At 37.3% G+C, this 19,019-nt stretch overlaps 1 protein-coding gene across 3 annotated transcripts in view; it reads right to left on the bottom strand.

Moving 5' to 3' along the window:
• AGPAT5 (1-acylglycerol-3-phosphate O-acyltransferase 5) overlaps positions 1-19,019 on the bottom strand; it is a 60,658-nt gene that overhangs the window by 19,482 nt on the left and 22,157 nt on the right. For all 3 annotated transcript variants that reach the window (XM_017514373.2, XM_017514374.2, XM_037733418.1), the window contains 3 exons: positions 13,735-13,850; positions 11,910-11,999; positions 3,349-3,439 (listed from right to left, as the gene is read on the bottom strand). In XM_017514373.2, coding sequence (XP_017369862.1) covers positions 3,349-3,439; positions 11,910-11,999; positions 13,735-13,850 — 297 coding nt within the window. The remainder of the gene's footprint in view (positions 1-3,348; positions 3,440-11,909; positions 12,000-13,734; positions 13,851-19,019) is intronic.

Raw genomic sequence — 19,019 nt, 5'->3', positions numbered from 1 at the left:
CAGAAGGCCCTGAAAGCCACAGAAGGGCCAACAAAAGAGGTTAGAAATGACCCAAAAACACAGGTTTAGAGTGAGTGAGGAGGAGGTAGAACCAAGTCAGCTGCATGCTGTGGGCGACCCAGTACCATTTCCAGACAAACTTCAAGGTGGTGAAAGCAGAGCATTCAGCCAAGCACAGGAAACCCGCGTAGAACAGGATCCCCCAGAGCCCCCACAAAGGACGGCAGCCCTGCCAACACCTTGATTTCAGCCGGGTGAGACCCATTTCAGACTTCTCAACTGTAAGAGAATAAATCTCTGGTGTTTTAAGCCACCAAGTTTGTGGCGCTTCCTGAGAACAGCCATAGGAAGCAAACATACCTTCTTACACTTCGGGCAGAAGGGTGGGAGTGCCATCACCACCCACAGCTGAGCACTAGTCTTTTTGTTTGCTATGCTTTCAGAAGTTGGCTTCAAAGTATTCATTCAATTTCTATTTCCTTGATTATGAGAAAGAATAAACATTTGTTCAAGTGTGTGGGTCTCATTTGTATCTCTTGAATTTCTTATTCATGCCTTTTTCCCATTTTTTCTAGTTTATGTCTTACTAATTGTAATATACTAACTAGGAATTACCATATTATCAAATATTATTAGCTTACCATTTGCCAACTAAATTTGTTCATATGATGCTTTAGACATAATAATTTTTATTCAGTTAGGTCAACAAAGAAAAAAAATTGCTTTGTAGCTTATTCCTTTGTTCTCACATTTTGAAAGGACTCTCAAATCTCTACAATGGCCAGTGTTATTCACAGAATGAAAGCTAAGTTTCATAGATCTGAAGTAACAGATAAGCTTTGATTCTATGAATAACATGAAAATTCTAGGTATCTGGTTTGCCGTTATAATAGGAAACAGAAATTTAGTGATGTGTCTATAAGAGTTCAAAAAGCTTAAGTATGTCACCTTCACTGGCTACTACGGTTTTAACCATAGCATTAAAACAAAACAAACAAAACAAAACAAAACACTATAGGGGCTCACTTTAATGAGTTCAGGAGGCAGATTAAGATATATTTAATTCCAAATTCCTTACTAACCTCTGGAAAGCCAAATATCTAAAATGATTCTAATTAGTTAAACTCTTTGTATAGCTGAGGAGAGTTGGAATATTACTGCAGGCCTGCACTTCTGCAGGACCCCTGTGAACAGCTTCTTCCTCCATGTCTAAGTTTCTACCAGTTTATTCTTTTTGTGAACGAAACTGAGGCAAAAAAACTGAATGACAGAGTCACCAAAACAAGAAATATGAGTATACATGTGGAAGGATAAATTCTATCTTCCATATGCTGAGTTTAAGACATCCCTTTGGGCCAGTCAAGTGAAGCTCTCTAGTGGACAACTGCAGATGGTTGTAGAGGTAGGCAGAGAGATATGGAGGGGAGGAAGCTCTTGTGAGTCATCAGCAGTCAAGTAAACAGTGGCTAATGCCATGGATTTAGAGGAAGGCCACCATGAGAAACAAAAAAAATGAAATTAATTAAAGACCAAAACCTAACATTGGAAATAACACATGAAACAGGAAAAGATGAAGCAGGAGGCTGGAAAGGAAGCCAGGAAATAATTGCCAGAGAGATGGGAGGAGAATGGAGAACAGCCCCACTGAAGCTAGGGAGAGAATTTCAAATCAGACCACAACAAATTGAGAGCAGAGAACTGAAAAAAAGTGCTTACAACAAAGGTAGACTACAGATTCAGAAGGCTTTGGCTGTTAAGGAAAGGGGGTAAAGTGGGTGCTAGGAAGAGGAAAACATAAATTTGAGAGAGGGGATTTTTGTTTTGTTGTGTTTAATAAATGTGAAAAGGGCAATAGAGACAATGGCATTGCAAAAGAGCAACTGAAATGACAGAATGTGGCATCTACACTAGATAGAGGAAGCAGTCAAAGTCAAAAGGGAGCTGACAGATTGGGGGACAAACTGAGCCCTTGTATTCTGCACCACTCCTTAATCAGGACATGTGTTTAAAAACAAACCAGGCTTTTTTTGTTTTGTTTTTAATACAAGAGTTTCACTCTTGTTGCCCAGGCTGGAGCGCAATGGCATGATCTCGGCTCACTGCAACCTCCACCTCCCGGGTTCAAGCAACTCTCCTGCCTCGTCCTCCCGAGTAGCTGGGATTACAGGCATGTGCCACCACACCCAGCTAATTTTGTGTACTTTTAGTAAAGACGGAGTTTCTCCCTGTTGGTCAGGCTGGTCTCGAACTCCTGATCTCTGGTGATACACCCACCTTGGCTTCCCGAAATGCTGGGATTACAGGCGTGAGCCACTGTACCCAGCCAAACTAACATTTGTTAAATGTACTGTTACAAATGTACTGTTAAATGTATATGACATATCTTCTCTTGTAAGCACCTTGTAAAAGCTTCCCCTTATTTTAGTTAAACTAAAATTAAATAAAATTAAAAATTTATTTTATTCACTAGTCACATGTTGAATTCTCCACATCTACATTGGTAGGAGCCAGCATACTGGACAGAGCAGATAAAGAACTTTACCATGATTGCAGAAAGTTCCATTTGATAGCATTGTCATAAGCCCTGGCATAACGTCACAAACGAGGTATTTGCTCAGTTAGTGTCTGACAATCAACATGGAGATCACATACTAAGCCACAGTCAAGCTTCAAAGACACGAGAACATAGCAAAGCCACTGTTTTCTGTATACTACCCAATTTGGTTAAATTGCATAGCTTATCGGTTGTATCAGTTATCCAATTTTCTAAAATATGGATGTGAAGAACGTTACCCTTGTTGAGGACATTAATAGCTTCCAAGCACTGTCAGCCAACTTTGTGTAAGTTCTCCATTAGGAGCCTGACATATTTCCTAACTGAATTCTCACACAGAATCTACATATAAGGCATATGTTCTTTTAGGAGATGAAGAAACAAGCTCAGCAACATTACACAACTTGCAATGACAAAGCTAATAAAAATCAGAGTTTGGACTCCAACAGTCTGTCAACTTACAAAACAGAAACTCCATCACACGTAACCCCCACTGTAGAAAAAGCCTCCATCTACATAATCATGTACTTAGATTTTAAATAAATCCATGGCACAGGAATATGTATCATAACAGGCAGTTAAACTTAATTTCTCAGATACATGTAATAAGAGCATGCAAATGAATTAAGGAGAAGAAACTTCATTTCCTAAGAGATAATATGTACATTAATTCAAGAAATGAATATATTCATTCTTTCAATTGTAAAACAAAACTATCTTTTCCAAGCAGAAAAACTAAAAATGTTACTATCTTTAAAAATTATTTCTTCAAACACTGTCAAATTTTTACTTACCACGTTGGGCAGCAAATGCCTGACTAGATGAAATGACTTTTGTTTGTTCTGGATTATACCTTGTACCTTCTGGAAAAATCACAAGATACATCTGTGGGACATAAAGGAAATTAAGTTTATTTTGTGTGAGCTTTATTGTTACTGTTGTTAACTTAAAAAAGCTAAACCTACTAATGCTAAGAAAGTATTTCCTACATTAAGAGAAAATGTCTATTCACTTACATGTGACCTTCATTTCAAGCAGAGCAACCAAAATTCAACAATTCAATTAAGTTTGAACACAGCATAGACTATATTTTAAATGCAGTGTTACATTCATTGGTAGGTCAACCATGAAGAATCTAAAAACATTTTTAATTACATGCTAATAGTTCACTAATTAAAAATAGGTCATGAAATGCAGACTCATACAAAGCCTCAATTACTGAGTTTTTTCCTTGTCAAGATCCTGTAATATGGCATTTTTAGAAGTACAAATTTTAGAAATCAGTATCCTTAAGTACCAACACTAAAAAGTACCTCATTTGAGGAAACTCATATACTAAATTTCTACCATGTAAAAGGTTTTAAGTGTTCATATTCAACAGCTTCACACAGAATTCCTATTTTACACAGCTCCTTTAGTGAATTTTAAATTTTAAATTTTTTCTTTATAAATAAAGAATCTTATTTGTTATGTAAACTGAAACTAAAATAATATAAAGAATATCAAGCTGGGTGTTTACTAAGTAATCAATTAGTCTAAGTTTTTACACTTACCTGCTTGAGAAAGTAAAAACAGAAACATTAAAATTATACAGCAAAACTCCTAACTTTAAGAACTGAGTTACAAAAACTACACTAATAACTTTGACAGCCAGAAGACAAAATTAAGATATTCATAGCAAACCTTTTCAAATATAAACAGAATACAGGAAACAAGACGGGAGCTGATGGGAGAAAACTGTGTTCACTGAGTCCATTCCTGCCAGATCTCAGACGCTATTCAGACAATACCGTCCACCTCTGTACGTATCTCATTCGGTCCTCATTGGGATGTCTATGATTATAAAGCTCCTACTTAAAAACCTATGTGGGACTGAATTTTTCCTTTAGATACTGGTATAATGGTATCTGAAAATTATGCATTTTCACCTTCCATGCAGTTATGCATGCTTTTTGTTCATTCATCTAATAGTCTTCAGAACCCATGCCTAACTTAGAAATTAACAGATTATATTACATATCTTTATATTTCATAATGAAGTTTGATCAGATCTGTTAAGAAAATGTTAAAAAATGGGTAAAATTAGGAAAAAATGCAGAATTCCTAATTATATTCCAGCAACTAGAAAAAAAAACAGGAAGACAATTATTAAAGCTAATTCTAAAAACCAAACATTCATTTTCATGAAAATGTATTTTCTACCAGTAAGGCTTACATTCAAAGCCATGAAAGCAACTCAATCATTTAAAAATAAAACGATTATTTCAAAGGTTAATAATAACTCATATGGTATTATTTGCTGTGTCTCAGGTGTTTAATGTAAAACATTGACAGCAAGAAAGCATGAATTCATTCAGAACTAATTCAGAACTATTTCTTATATACTTGTTATGTTCCAGGAACTACATACAAAATAACAACACATAAGGTCCTTCCCTTCATGGTCTTTGTAGGCAAGTGAAGAAAAGAAACACGTTAAACAGATAAATTAAAACATGTAATTACATATCATGATATGATTGCAAAGAAAAAGAACAAGGTGACATGAAGAAAAATGAGGAGAGGGAATTTAGGAAGGGTGACGGGGCTAGGACCTAAAGAATGTGTAAAAGAATGAGTGCTTTTCCCTAAAGATGAGGAACACGGAAAGGATTTCCCTCACACCAGTTCTAGTCAAGGCTGTACTAGGAGGTCTAGACAGAAAATTTAGCAAGATAAAATAAAAGTCATCAAGGTTAAAAAGGACAAAGTAAAATTGTTATTTCTATAACAATGACATGATTGTTTATGTAGGAAATCCTAAGAAATATATAATTTTAAGTTACTAGACAATAAGTAAGTCAATTATATGCCTAGGTTAACAATCAGAAACTCAAAAAATTTTTAAATGTCATCTACAATGGCATCAAAAACTAAAATTCTTAGGGAATACACCTGGCAAAACGTGTGCAAACATGCACATTTAAAGTACAAAACACACTGAGATAAACAAAGAAGACCTAAGTAAACAAATGTAGGCTATGTTCATAAATCCAAAGATTCAATCCTGCTATATCAATTCTTCCCAAATTCATCTATACATTCAATACAATCAAAATGAAAAGCCCACGAACATTAATTGTCAATCTAATTCTATAATTCATATAGAAATGCAAAGAACCCAAAATAGCCAAAACTACTTTGAAAAGACAGAACAAATTTAGAAGAAAACTACAGTATTTCAAAACTTATTATAAAGTGAGTTTTATTAAGACAGTATGGTACTGGCATAAGGATACAGACATAGATCAATGTAACAGAACAAATAGTCCACTGATCTAGGGATAATACAGCCATTTATATTCAGTCTACTTATTTCAAACATTGGGGGAAAATAATCTTTTCTGCAGTGATGGTTATCTATATTTAAAAAAAATACTTCGACCTTACAGCATATAAAAAATTAATTAGAAATACATTCTAGACCTAAATGTAAAAGCAAAACTCTCAAATTTCCAGAATAAATCATAGGAGAAAATCTTAGCAACCTTGAGTTTGGCAAGGACTTCTTAAATAGGATACAAAATGCAGAAAATATGAGAGGAAAAAAATAAGCTTAAAAGTATGTTCTTCAAAAGATACATATAAATTTATAAAAAATTTTAAAATGTTCTCAAAAAAGACACGATTTATAAATTGGAAAAGGCAAGTCACAGATGCAAAAAACTTGTAAAGGAACATTCTTAGGAGTGACAGGCTCCCCTCATTTGATCATGCTTCACTTTACTGAGCTTCACAGAAACTGCATTTTTCCATTTGAAGGTTTGTGACAACCCTGCATCAAGCATCTATTGCTGCCATTTTGCCAATAGTATGTGCTCACCTCACATCTCTGTGTCATCTTTTGGTAATTCTCACAATATTTCATGTTATTATATCTTACTGTGATCTGTCATCTCTGATGTTACTACTGTAATTGTTTGGGGGGGTACCATGAATTGCACCCATATAAGATGACAAATTTAACTGATAAATGTCATGTGTGTTGACTGCTCCACTGGTGGCCCATTCCCGTCTCTCTCTCTCCTACCCCTTTGACTTCTCTATTCCCCTAGACACAACAATATTGAAATTAGGCCACTTAATAACCCAACCATGGCCACTAAGTGTTCAAGCGAAAGGAGGAGTTGCCCGTCTCTCATTTTACATTAATAGCTAGAAATGGCTTAGTGAGGAAGGTCTGCTGCCGAGGCAGGCCAAAAACTAGGCCCTTTACACCAAACAGTCAAGTTGTAGATGCAAAGGAAGAGTCCTTAAAGAGAATTAAAAGTGCTACTTCACTGAACACACAAATGATTAGAAAGCAAAAGAACCTTATTGTTGATATGGAGAAAGTTTGAGTGCTCTAGATAAAACATCAAACCAGCCATGGCATTCCCTTAAGGCAAATCCTAATCCAGAGCAAGGCCCTAACTCTCTTTAATTCTATGAAGGCTGAGAGCGGTAAGGAAGCGGCAGAAAAAAAAGTCAGAAGCTAGCAGGGGTTGGTCCATGAGGTTTAAGGAAAGAAGCCATCTCTCCATAACATAAAACTGAAGTGGCAAGTACTGCTGTATAAACTGCAGCAAGTTATCCAGAAAATCTACCTGAAATAAAAAAGATTAAACAGCAGATCTGGGATTGAAAACCAAATCTAATTTCAAAACCAATACTCTCATAGACCAGGCTGCCTCACATCTGAAAACAAACTTAAGTGAAAGTTAGAAGAAAAAGTGTAAGTCTTCATATTTGTGTCATAAGTTTTACTAGCTCATACTCTAACAAATGACTTCTGTAAGTATAATTATGTTTATCACAAATATGTTTCATTTGCATCCACAACCAATAAGTACCTTATCAAACTATTGCATTGTCCCAGCAATAATTATGAAGATGTATTTCTTCATAATTTATAATACAAATATATTTTTAAAACAAAATTCTGCATTTTTCAAATAATACTAATGCCAAGTAAGAACTGATATAATCATGAAATAGACTGATGAGAACTATTAAGCCACATGAAAGCTGACTTCACAGATTCCACCATGTCACTTACTTAATTCACCTTCAGAAACAAGAGTCATAAAGAACCTGAGCAAGATGTGTCTTCTTTCACAGCGCTTCCATATTAAGAAATCAAACAGCCATCCAGATTCTTAGAAACCCGATCTGGGACAGTGACCCTACAGTGACAGTGCTCAGCACTGCCTCCTGAGCCTGCCAGTCTGTTATCCATACTGTGCTAGGAACATAAAAGGCTGGAATTTTGCCCACAAAACACAGGAAGGCTCTTCTGGTAGACCATAATAGACTAGGTTATTTGAACCAACCTTCCTACTGAAAACAAATTAAAAAGCTAGATATAACATTATTTTAAAAGTATCCAAGAGTTGGCAAGATGTTAAGACCAAAATTAAGCAAACACAGTAAAGCAGAAGTAAGCGTAAAACAGAACTTTGTTTTATAAGACTCAAACGACGAGGGGAACAGAAATGGAAGCCCATAGACCTTCTAAGAGAAATGTGAAGAGAGACCAGAAGTAAAGGAAACACCAAAGGCTCCACTCTCGGAGTGAAAGTAAATTAGAGGTGAGCAGGTCTCATGTGGATTTGCAACCGTGGCTGTACTGCCTGAATGGCTGGCTCAGTTCGCCTCCAACTCAGAATTTGGTTTGGGTGGGGTCCAGACTAGGGGAGGCTTAAGGGGTCCAGCTAAAACAGGTACAAATGTTCTCTGGAGAAAGACACTTTCACCTGAGGCTTCAACTGATTTCTGCAAACTTACAAAATACAACCAGCAGCAAAGGAAGATAACAAAGCAAATAAGGAAAGAAAGTACCATGAGCAAGAACCAGCAGAAAACAGCAGACTCAGACACTTCAGGCACTGAAATAACCCAACACACCTTTTAAATAATGCCTTTAACACTTAAAGAAACAAAGACAAGCTTGAAGGTTAAAACCAAAATCACAGATTTGACAAAAACCATATAGCGCTTATATAATGAAAAGCAATAAATTTTAAACACTGGAGCTGAATGGATTTGTATACATTCTGGATTGTATTTTACAACAGAAAAAGGACATTAGTGGAAAACCTAGCGAAGTCTGAATAAAAATCTGTAGTACAATTAATAGTGCGGTATGAATTTACTTCTTAGTTTTGACAAATGCACTGTTATATAAGGTCACCATTGGATATTACCACTAAACCCAGATGAACAGTAAATAGGAACAATCTCTTCTTTTTGTGTAACATTTTTATAAATCTAAAGTTTTCCAAGTTTTGAAATTTATTAACCAAAAATGGGAGGCTGCATCCATGAAGTATGTAGAATGCTGAAGGGATACTGCTCCCAACCCTACAGCAGCAACACGGACAATCTGTAGGTTCATGACTTTTCTTGGACCCTTCAGAGAGCTGAAAGGTTAAAAGGCAGCCAGCTAACCCAAAAGTTTAAGGAAAGACAGAAAACTCGAAGGTGAAACAAAATGCAAGCACTTGTGTACTTGAGGGCCAATGCTAACAGATGCCAGCAAAAAAGAATTTGGCTAAAAATTTTAACAATTTTGCAGAAAGCCAAGTATAAGCCAGTGGAACAGAAGAACCCCTGGGCTACAGACAAGGAGAATGTACCACAATTCACAGGCCCTACCCACAGACCTTCTGTGTACTCAAAAGAAAAAGAAAGAAAAAGGAAAACATACTGGGGTTGGGGAAGACTGGATGTAGGCTTGTGGGAGGGGCAGGAGCCCCGTGGGAAAGGCTCAGGGCCCAGCCCAGATCTTCCCTCTATCCTTCTTACCGAACAACAGCCTTAAATTGATGAACAGGGGCAACAAAACCCTGCTTTCCATGTGAGGCTGGGGGATGAGAACAGGGGAAAAGACTCTACAGAAGGCAGGAATACAACCTGGGCACAGACTTCCAGCCAGAAGCAAGGCAAGGTCAGAGAAGGCTCCACCCCCGAGATTCTCCTGAAGAATAAAAAGACACTTCCCTTCCTTCTCCTTCTACCATCAAACTAACGAGTTCAGTAACAAGTGTCAGCGAAGTACAGTGGGGAAAGGCACAAAGAGGAGAGCCAGTCTGAGGAGCCATGTGAAAATGCTGAGTGTGGAACAGACACTGAGGAAAAGCTCTATGGGAGGACATCTCCCACCTACACACAAAGTAATGAGTGCTACAGAAACCCGAAGCCTGTGAGAAAAAGTACAGTAGCAGAACCCAAATCCAGTGCAACTCCTGAGTGGACTGACTCAACTCCTCAACACTAAAACCTGAGCAGAAAGACAAATCTATCCATTTCCAGGTATCAAGGCAACTTGCCTCCATCTCTCCTGTCTTACAAAAGAGGCCCAGCTTTCAGCAAAATGTTAGGAAGTACAACAAAGGCAAGATAAAGCACAATCTGAAGAGACAAAGCAATCAAAATTTCCAGACTCAGATATGGTGCAAATGTTGGAATTATCAAGCAGGTAATTTAAGATAACTGCAAGTATAATAAAATGTTAAAGGTTTACCATCAGATAGATAGTCTCAGCACAGAGATGGAAACTGTGAAACAGAATCAAAGGGAAATGCAAGGAATGAAACACACAGTAACAGAGATGAAGAGTGCCTTCAACTGGTTTATCAGTGGACTCAACAAAGCCAAAGGAAGAATCCCTGAACTTGAAGATAGGTCAACAGAAATTATCCAAACTATAACGCAAAAAGAAAAAAGGGAGGGGGGCATAAAACAAAACAAAAACAAACAATGCATCCAAGAACTAAAGAACAGCAACAAATGAGCCAACACAAACACAACTGGAGAAGAAAAAATAGAGTAGGAATAATATTTAAAGAAATAAGAGCAAAGAAATTTCCAAAATTAATAACAGGTACCAAATCATAAATCCAAGCTCAGAGGACCAATTAAGGTAAATTTTTTTTTAATGACACTCAGATATATTATACTTAAGCTGCAGCAAACCATAAACAAGGAGAGAAACTCATGAAGGCAGCTAGAGAAACAGACACATGACAAGTGTGCAGAGCTGATTTTCTCAGTCCTAGCGCTACTGACAGCTATATTTATGGGGCCAAAAAAGCAAGGGGCCACTGTGTATAAAACACCAACATTCACCCAAGAGGTAGCTATCTTTGTTTGCTTCATATATACAATTTCCATAGCAGGACACAGAAGAAACTCCACAGCAGTCATCTGTGGCTGGGTGACTGGACAGCTGGGAAAGAAGTGGGATGGACGTTTTAAGGTAAAAATTCATGATTGTTAAATTTTAATGTTTTGTAGAAGGTTGCTAAACATATTACCAACCCATTCTGTCTTTTGGAGATCTACATACAATGCCACAATTCTGCCCAAATTCACCACACTGTTTCAGACTAACCAGACCCTTAGAAGACACCAAGCTTGGTTCTCAAGGCTGAGCTATAACAGGATAAAGGGTTACCATTCATCTTATTCCATTCTGCTTGTCACCCCACACATGCTCAGAATAGGATGCAATGTCCTAACGTAAAGACACCTAGAAGAAGCGTGAATAAACAATGCTCACAGTGGGCACTTAACCAGCTGACCATGAAGAAGTCTTCCTTCACCATGAGCTCCAATGGCTGCCCAGGGACCCCGGTGAAGGGAGGGCAAGAGGAGAGGGGGGAAGATGGAGGGAGGGGGCAAGAGAGGAAAGGGAAATCCTGTGCACATGAGCTAAGCTTCTGAGCACATGTTATGCACTGAAAGAGAAAGCCAAGTAGTCACGTGCTCATGGTGCTTTGTCTTAGGAGGGAACCATGGGAAAAGCCATTGGCAGCAATCAGCATTCTACACATAGCAGAAGGAACTCCCCCCACTTTTGTGGAACAAAGTTTTATAAAATATTACTTACGCTGAATGATTTTACATTTGTGGATATTCACACTTTTTTGTTTTTTTCTGTATATGTAAGACATTCCAAATTTACAGTGACAAAAAACAGTTGCTGCTTCTAAAACTAAATCTGATACTAAAGAAGACAAGATGAGCTCTTAAAGTACTTAAATGTCAGGTGAAAATGCAGTTAGTCCTATTTATAGACTGTGAAAGACACCAAGTGTTCTCTTAATTCCTCTCACACTGACCAGCAAAGGACCTCGTTGCTTACAGCAATCTTTCTGATGGCTGAAAAACCTGCTTACCTATATTTGAAAGGTTTCTGTTACCTCAGCATAACTCTGAATTAGTAATGAGACATGGGAAAATACATTTTCAAAACAATTCTGAGATTTGAATTTAATTCTTAAATGTAGAAACCGAGAGGTGGTAGGAAGAACAGAAGTGGGTAGGTGCTTACTGGAGTTCCTGCGTTCACGTAGCTCTGCAGCTTGTTTCTCATCTCTTTCTCATTAAATTTGGCACTTCGATTTACATAGATTCCTCCATGCTGCCACAATATAAACAGGAGAAATAAGGGTTTACTTTTAAAATAACGATTGGCTGCAGTCATCAAAAAGGCAACTTTTCTTTCAAAAAGTACAGAATACAAACTACATTTCAGAATTTAATCTGTATTTAATACCTTCAAATATTAGCTTCTAAAGAACACTCAGCTGAAAATTACCTTGTCTCAATTCAAGAAAACTGCATGTGCCACTGTACTGGAAAATATATAAACTTTATTTTTGTTGGCAGTTAAAATGAAAATGCCTTCTTTCTTAAATATACATTTTTAAAAATAAAAAATGTGATCAATCAGATGGATTTAACTCCCAATTTTTCCACCCACTTATTACAGTGTCACTAAAAAGTCCTTAAAATGTCAATACTCATGGTCTTTAGGTATTTTTTAAAAAATCAGTCCTGCTACAGATATTTATGTGGTGCTGTTATGGATAGAACTGTGTTCCCTCAAGTCGGTCTACTAAAGCTCTAATAGCTCCCACTGTGACTGTATTCAGAGAGGGACTTAGAGGTGCTAATAAAGGTTAAAAAAGGGCCTAAGAGTGGGACCTTAGAAGGCTTTGCAGAAGAATCAGTCATCCAGTGTGACTAGTCCTTCAAAGAAGAGGAAGCAGTGCCAGGGCTGCTTGGGCACAGGGAGAAAACCACATGAGGACCCAGGAAGAAGGCTGGCTGCTGCCTGCAAGTCAGAGAGAGAGGCTTGGGGAGACTAATCCTGTCAACACCTTATCTTTGGTGTCTAGCTTCCAGAACTGGAGAAATAAGTTTCTTCACGCTAAGCACTTTATATATATCGCTCACTATTTTAAAAATATCATATGGACGACTAATTACTGTTAACAATAGTTTCTTAATGTAATTGTGTATCAAATTCTATGCCTTTAAAGTTCCTATTTGTTTAATCTTTGTACATTTGCATGTTTGCTCTTTCATTTACTTTTACTGCAGCTGGCTCTTCATTTCCATGTGTTCCACATCTGCAGATTGAACAACCACAGATCAAAATACGTGAACAAGTGAAAATAATATAACAAAATAATACAAGTAAAAAAATAAAGTATAACAACCATTTACATGGCATTTATAATGTATTAGATATTATATGTAATCTAGAGATGACTTAAAGTAGTCCGTAGGTTACATGCACATACTATGCCATTCTATACGAGGGTCTTGAGCATTGTAGATTTTGGTCTGTGGTGGTCCTAAAACCAGTCCCCATAGATGCTGAAGGAAAGTTTATGGATAATTAGACAGGTATATGAATACATACCACTAAAAATACCAATTAAAATTACTTCAATTGAGAATAAACTATTAAACCCATTTTAAAAACCACATATTTACATTAAGTATATGTTAAATTTTAAAATATAAAATAGGGCTGAATGTGGCACCTCACACCTATAATCTCAGCATTTTGGGAAGATGAAGCAGGCAGATTGCTGGAGTCCAAGACCAGCCTCGGCAACACAGTAAGACCCCATCTCTACAAAAAATACACAGTGTAGTCGAGCATGGTGGTGGGCACTCACAGTCCCAACTACTTGGGAGGCTGAGACAGGAGGTTCACTTGGGCCCTGGCAGTAAAGGCTGCAGTGAGCTGTGTTCACACCACTGCACTCAGCCTGGGCAACCAAGTGAGATGTCTCCCCCTCCCCCAAACCCCCAAAATTATAGACTACATATATAGAGAGAAAAGCATGGAAACAAGTTACCTGAGAAAAATAACACCCATACAACGGCAGCCATTTTAACCCATCTTTCAGCACATAGCGCACATGTCCAAGCGCATTCTGCCTGATGGCCAAGATGTCGGCAATGATCCAGTCAACTGCAGAGACAGGACCCCGTGAGTGCATACATGAGCTCTTCACAGGTTGTACTGGAAATATGCTTTGAGAATACTGTGATTAGGATGTTTAAAATTTCTTTAAATCAACCCCAGGTATTTAAAAAATATAAATATTCTGTTGAGTTTTGTTTTGTTTTGTATTTCTTGAAAGGGTTTTAGTTTGAAAGATAAAACACAGCCACAAAAGACCTAAATAATCCAGCAGCAGCATGTATAGGGAATAAAATGAGCTTCTCTAATTCCTAAAGCTTAGAAAACAATGGCTTTTTTAATGAGAAAGGGGAAATTATAAACAAAAAAATGGCCAAGTGAAACTGTGAACTGCAACTAAATATTGTGTGTGCAATAATTTTGCAACTAAATATTGTGCGTGCAAAAACTAAATATTGTGTGTGCAATAAATATTGTGTGTGCAATAACTGTGAACTGCAACTAAATATTGTGTGTGTGTATATGTAGATGTTAAGCAAAAGGCAAGGACATTTTATCTTTACTAATGAGTTTTTAGGACTTGGTACTATGTTAGGATGGCAATCAAACAAAGGTCTCACATGCCTTAAAACTGTGCTGGGTAGATACATGTGTTCCCATGTAACCAAGTAAAATGATCCCAGGTTGCTAATAACTATAGTTATATAAATATGTTATTAACAGAGGGTTGCAAAAACGAGGGTAAGATGATATAAGTTGATAATAGTAGCAACAAAAAACTTCCTAGAAGTTAGGTTGTTAGTTGAGCTTTCAAAAAGAGAAAATTCCCAACACAGAGTGGTCCTTGCCAAATTAAACGAACAGGGAACAGGAAAGTGGCTGCAGAAGATGGGAAACAGAGGACACGTTTTAAAGAGGAAATGAAGTGAAATTAACAGGACAAATGATAAAGGTCTTAAGAACCACAGAAACTTGGATTTGAAAGTAAATGGCTACAAACTATCTCTTGATGAGAAAGAAAACATATAAAAATGAAATGTAAGGGAGACTTCTCTAATACACAGATGAACTCAATGATAGGATACTTGAAAAGAAAATTGTTAAGAACCTGTGAAAAGAATAGTCCTAGCATCACCATGTGCTCAGGCCACGAAAATGAGAACAAAAGGAGTGAATCAGAGGAGGGAAATGTTTAAAAAACAAAAACAAAACAAAAAACAAACCTGTAGAAAATGAAAGCTGAGGAGTTAAAGGAATTACAACAAAGTTTTAGCCAGAGAGGACATTTTCCCACAGATTACAGGATGATCAGCTCTCAGCTATGTGAAATCCATTAGACAATGCACCATACTAGACAGAATATCCCAAAGAAAATTTAGCCAGTTTATGAAACTCTTGTTACGGCTCCCTGTAAGTAGAATGTTGCTTGCAAAGATTCTTCCCATAGTGTATGATCCCAGAGACAGACAGAATCTGTGTTACAGGGTTGAGATGCCTACACAATTTGGCTATCAATGATCACTTTTCTGTAAAGTATGTAACTTCCTGTTGAAGCCCTTTCCCTAGCTCCTCCTAATTTAGATCAAAGAAATAACTGATAGACATATTTCTTTCTAGTCATGCTTTAGAAACCATATAATCAACCCTGTTATAACTGTACCAAATACAAAAGTAAGTAGACAATAAATTCTTAGAACTAATTCTGTATGGTTCTGTATGGTTCCCAGGCTAAAGTACATCTTGGAAATATAGTTGGGGTACAAAGCTAAAAACTAGGTTTAGCATCTTTTCCTGCAACAATTATTTTTTAAAATTTGGAGGAATTTAAAAAATGCATTTTATTTTTTAAAAATGGTTTTGGTTATTTACAGCCTCAGATGCACCTCCCAAGAACTTTTAGGAGAAAATGTAAGATTTCCAAAATATATCATGTTCATAATAAGCTACCCTGGGCTATGCCCTTAAATTTGAAAATTTTAGTGGAAACATTTAAGACCTAGCTTAAGTAGTCAAAACATACGACTTCGTGTCACCAATATTTGCTATGGAATTATCGTTATTTCTTGTTTATTCTCAGCTATGTTTCAGATAGGATTACCCTAGATTACAGATACTTTCTGACTATCCAAGTTACAGCTGAGATGATATTGCTTTGACAATAACTATTCACATTTTATGTTCTGGCATAATTTAACTAAGATAGCAATAAATTTGGCTAGTGAGAATCTTCCATGGTGATCCAGCCAAAGCAGTGTCATTGTTGCCATTAACTTGGAGACGAGTGGAAGGCAGTTAGGGGCAGGAAGTCTAATTTCCTCACCCCTATCCTCATGTTAGAGCAGTTCCTAACTGATGAGGACACTGTAAAGTCTAAGAGATACTGCATGTGCAACACTTCCCCACCATGGATCCAGCGCTATGCTAATGGCTAGCTACAACTGTCATCACAACCACTTTTAAATGCCAGGTCCTCTACAGGATTAGGAGATAGCCTCTTCAAAGTGCCTAAAAGGAGATATCACTCACACTTTACCAATAAGCCTCTGAGAGATAAGTAATTTGCCCACTGACAACTAGCCTATTGCAGAACAGCATTTCTGCAACACTGAACAGGAACCTGGGTCTCTCTGATTCCAAAGTTCATGCCTTTTTATAACATTCTACTCACTGTGCATGCTGTTCAACAAGAAAACTGACATGTAAGCCAAGAAAAGGGAATATTTCATGAAATTAAAACAGCAAATAGTAGGTCGAGCATGGTGGCTCATCCCTGTAATACCAGCACTTTGGGAGGCTGAAGTGGGCAGATCACCTGAGGTCAGGGGTTCAAGACCAGACTGACCCACATGGTAAAACCCCATCTCTACCCAAAATGCACAATTAGCCAGACTTGGTGGCGGGCACCTGTAATCCCAGCTACTCGGGAGGCTGAGGCAGGAGCATCGCTTGAACCTGGGAGGCAGAGGTTGCAGTGAGCTGAGAATCATGCCACTGCACTCCAGCCTGGGGGTGACAGTGCAAGACTCTGTCTCAAAAAAAAAAAAGGCAAATAGCATCAAAAGCACGTATTTGAAGGATGAGGGAAAGGAATAACAGCCACTACATCCTGCTGACTCTGGAAAGAAATAAGTTCACAGAGATAGAATGTAGAGACAAGGATGTGCCAAGCGAAAACATGGGAGGAGAGAGACTAATTTAAATGTCAATTCTTTTGAACACCAGGCCAGGAAACTCATTTATTCTGGCAAGCCTGGCAGAAGACAAACTAGAAAGTCTAAGCAGAACAGCAGTCTTTGAAATGTTCTTTCTGCTAATTACATTTTCAGAGATACTCTGTTGTGACTCCTAACATCTCCAAAGGGTTTTAAACGGGTACTTAAACAGGATCGGACAATGAACCATGTCTATGGCTAGGCTTTACGGGTCTCTGAAACCCTAAAACTGCATGCAAAGTTTTATATGAACATTTTTCTGGGAAAAGGCTCCATCATATACTGACTAAAGCCTGTAATTCTAAAGAAACTTAAAATCACTCTCCTGCTATTTGCCCAAGTTGTGGAATTTTAAAAGGCTTTCAAAAAGCAGCCTTCCCAAATCCTGCTGGTATCAGGATCTGGTGCCAGAGCCATGAAGGAAAGTCACAGGCACTTGGAACCAGTGGGAAGGGAAGGGGAGTGGGTCTCTAATCTGATCAATGAAACTCAGGTCAGTATGGTCTCAGTACGAAGATCATCCTTCCCATACGACCTTCTAGTCCCAAATATAAGTAGAATTGTGTTTTTTAATCTGCTGCTTTTTGATAGATGTTTTCTAGAAGTCCTCAATCTGAAGGAATATATATAAAAGCCAACATGTAGTGAGCATACAAATCAACAGGAATTTTATTAGAAGTAGCACTGGTGGGTCAAAGTGTATATACATTTTACATTTCTGATTGATGAGCTGCAGAAAGCTTTTATTACTGTGTGAGTGCTCATCTCTTTACCAATGTCTGCACTTCCTTTGCTTCTTCAAATGTGTTTGGTTTAATTCTAGTTTGCTATTGTTCTATCAGAGGAATTGCGGAAGACTGGTCTTTAAAATAGTGCAGTATATACTTTAGGTTAAGATACTTGTAAAAACCTTTTTAAGTAAGTCTCAAGAATATGTAAAAACAGTACATTGAATCCTATGACCCTTTCAGCAATATTTATCACTATCAGCAACACTTACAGGAATGTTCAGAGAACTCACTCCACAAGTCACTACTAGAGGGTTCTGTTAATAAAGCAGAGTTTATACTGAAACCTGGACAAAGAAAAGTTGGCAGGGAAACTAAACAAAGAATTTTAAGAGAATCCTGTTAAACAGAAAGACAACTCTACGTGAAATTAACACTGGATCAATATAAAGGAAATGCAGGAGAATCAAAGCTATCAAGAGCCATTTCCTGTGCTGGGACCACAGATCCTTTTTATTTGATACTGAAACCCTGGTAGAAACATCCATCAACAGCAGGACAGGAACAGCAGAACGGTGTTAGAAGTAAAACAGCCAATATGTCTGCACGGGCCAGAGTTCTCAGCAGCACTGACGGGTGGTTGGCTGTTTTGCTATTTTTGCCTAGAGTGAAATGTAATTAGATAAAATAGCCTGAACAAGTCATGTAATAAAGTTGGGGAAAATACACAGATACATAAAAATTCCTATCAACCCCTTGTTGCTTCAACTCTTGTCCTATAAATCTGAATGTAATAATTAAGTCACTAAAGTGAGAAAAACACATTTTAGCTTCTATGCTACAAGTACTAATAAAAACCACAAAATCATGAAGAAACAGCTGACAGAAAGAAAATAAAGAAAAGCCACAGGCATAAGTGATTTTCCCTTAAGAGTACTATATTGATCAAGCTGTTTTTAGCTTTGAGCTCCTAGGTACTATATTTTTTAAAATAATAAAAATGGAATTTAGGAAGTACGCATCAAAAGTAGCTACAGGTTTGAAAACATACGAAGTGGGATTTTGGGGGGATGTGAATTTTTTGGAGAATTAAAAAGTACCTTACCCAATGACAATTTCCTGATTCTGCTATTGTACTGCCATTATATTAAGATGTCACCTTTGTGAAAAATATTGCTGAAAGGGTCATAGGATTCAATGTACAGTTTTTACATATTCTTGAGACTTACTTAAAAAGGTTTTTACAAGTATCTTAAAGTATATACTGCACTATTTTG

Source organism: Cebus imitator, unplaced genomic scaffold (assembly GCF_001604975.1).
Source record: "Cebus imitator isolate Cc_AM_T3 unplaced genomic scaffold, Cebus_imitator-1.0 Scaffold523, whole genome shotgun sequence".
Classification (NCBI taxonomy): domain Eukaryota; kingdom Metazoa; phylum Chordata; class Mammalia; order Primates; family Cebidae; genus Cebus; species Cebus imitator.
This window is presented reverse-complemented; position numbering and strand designations above follow the sequence as displayed.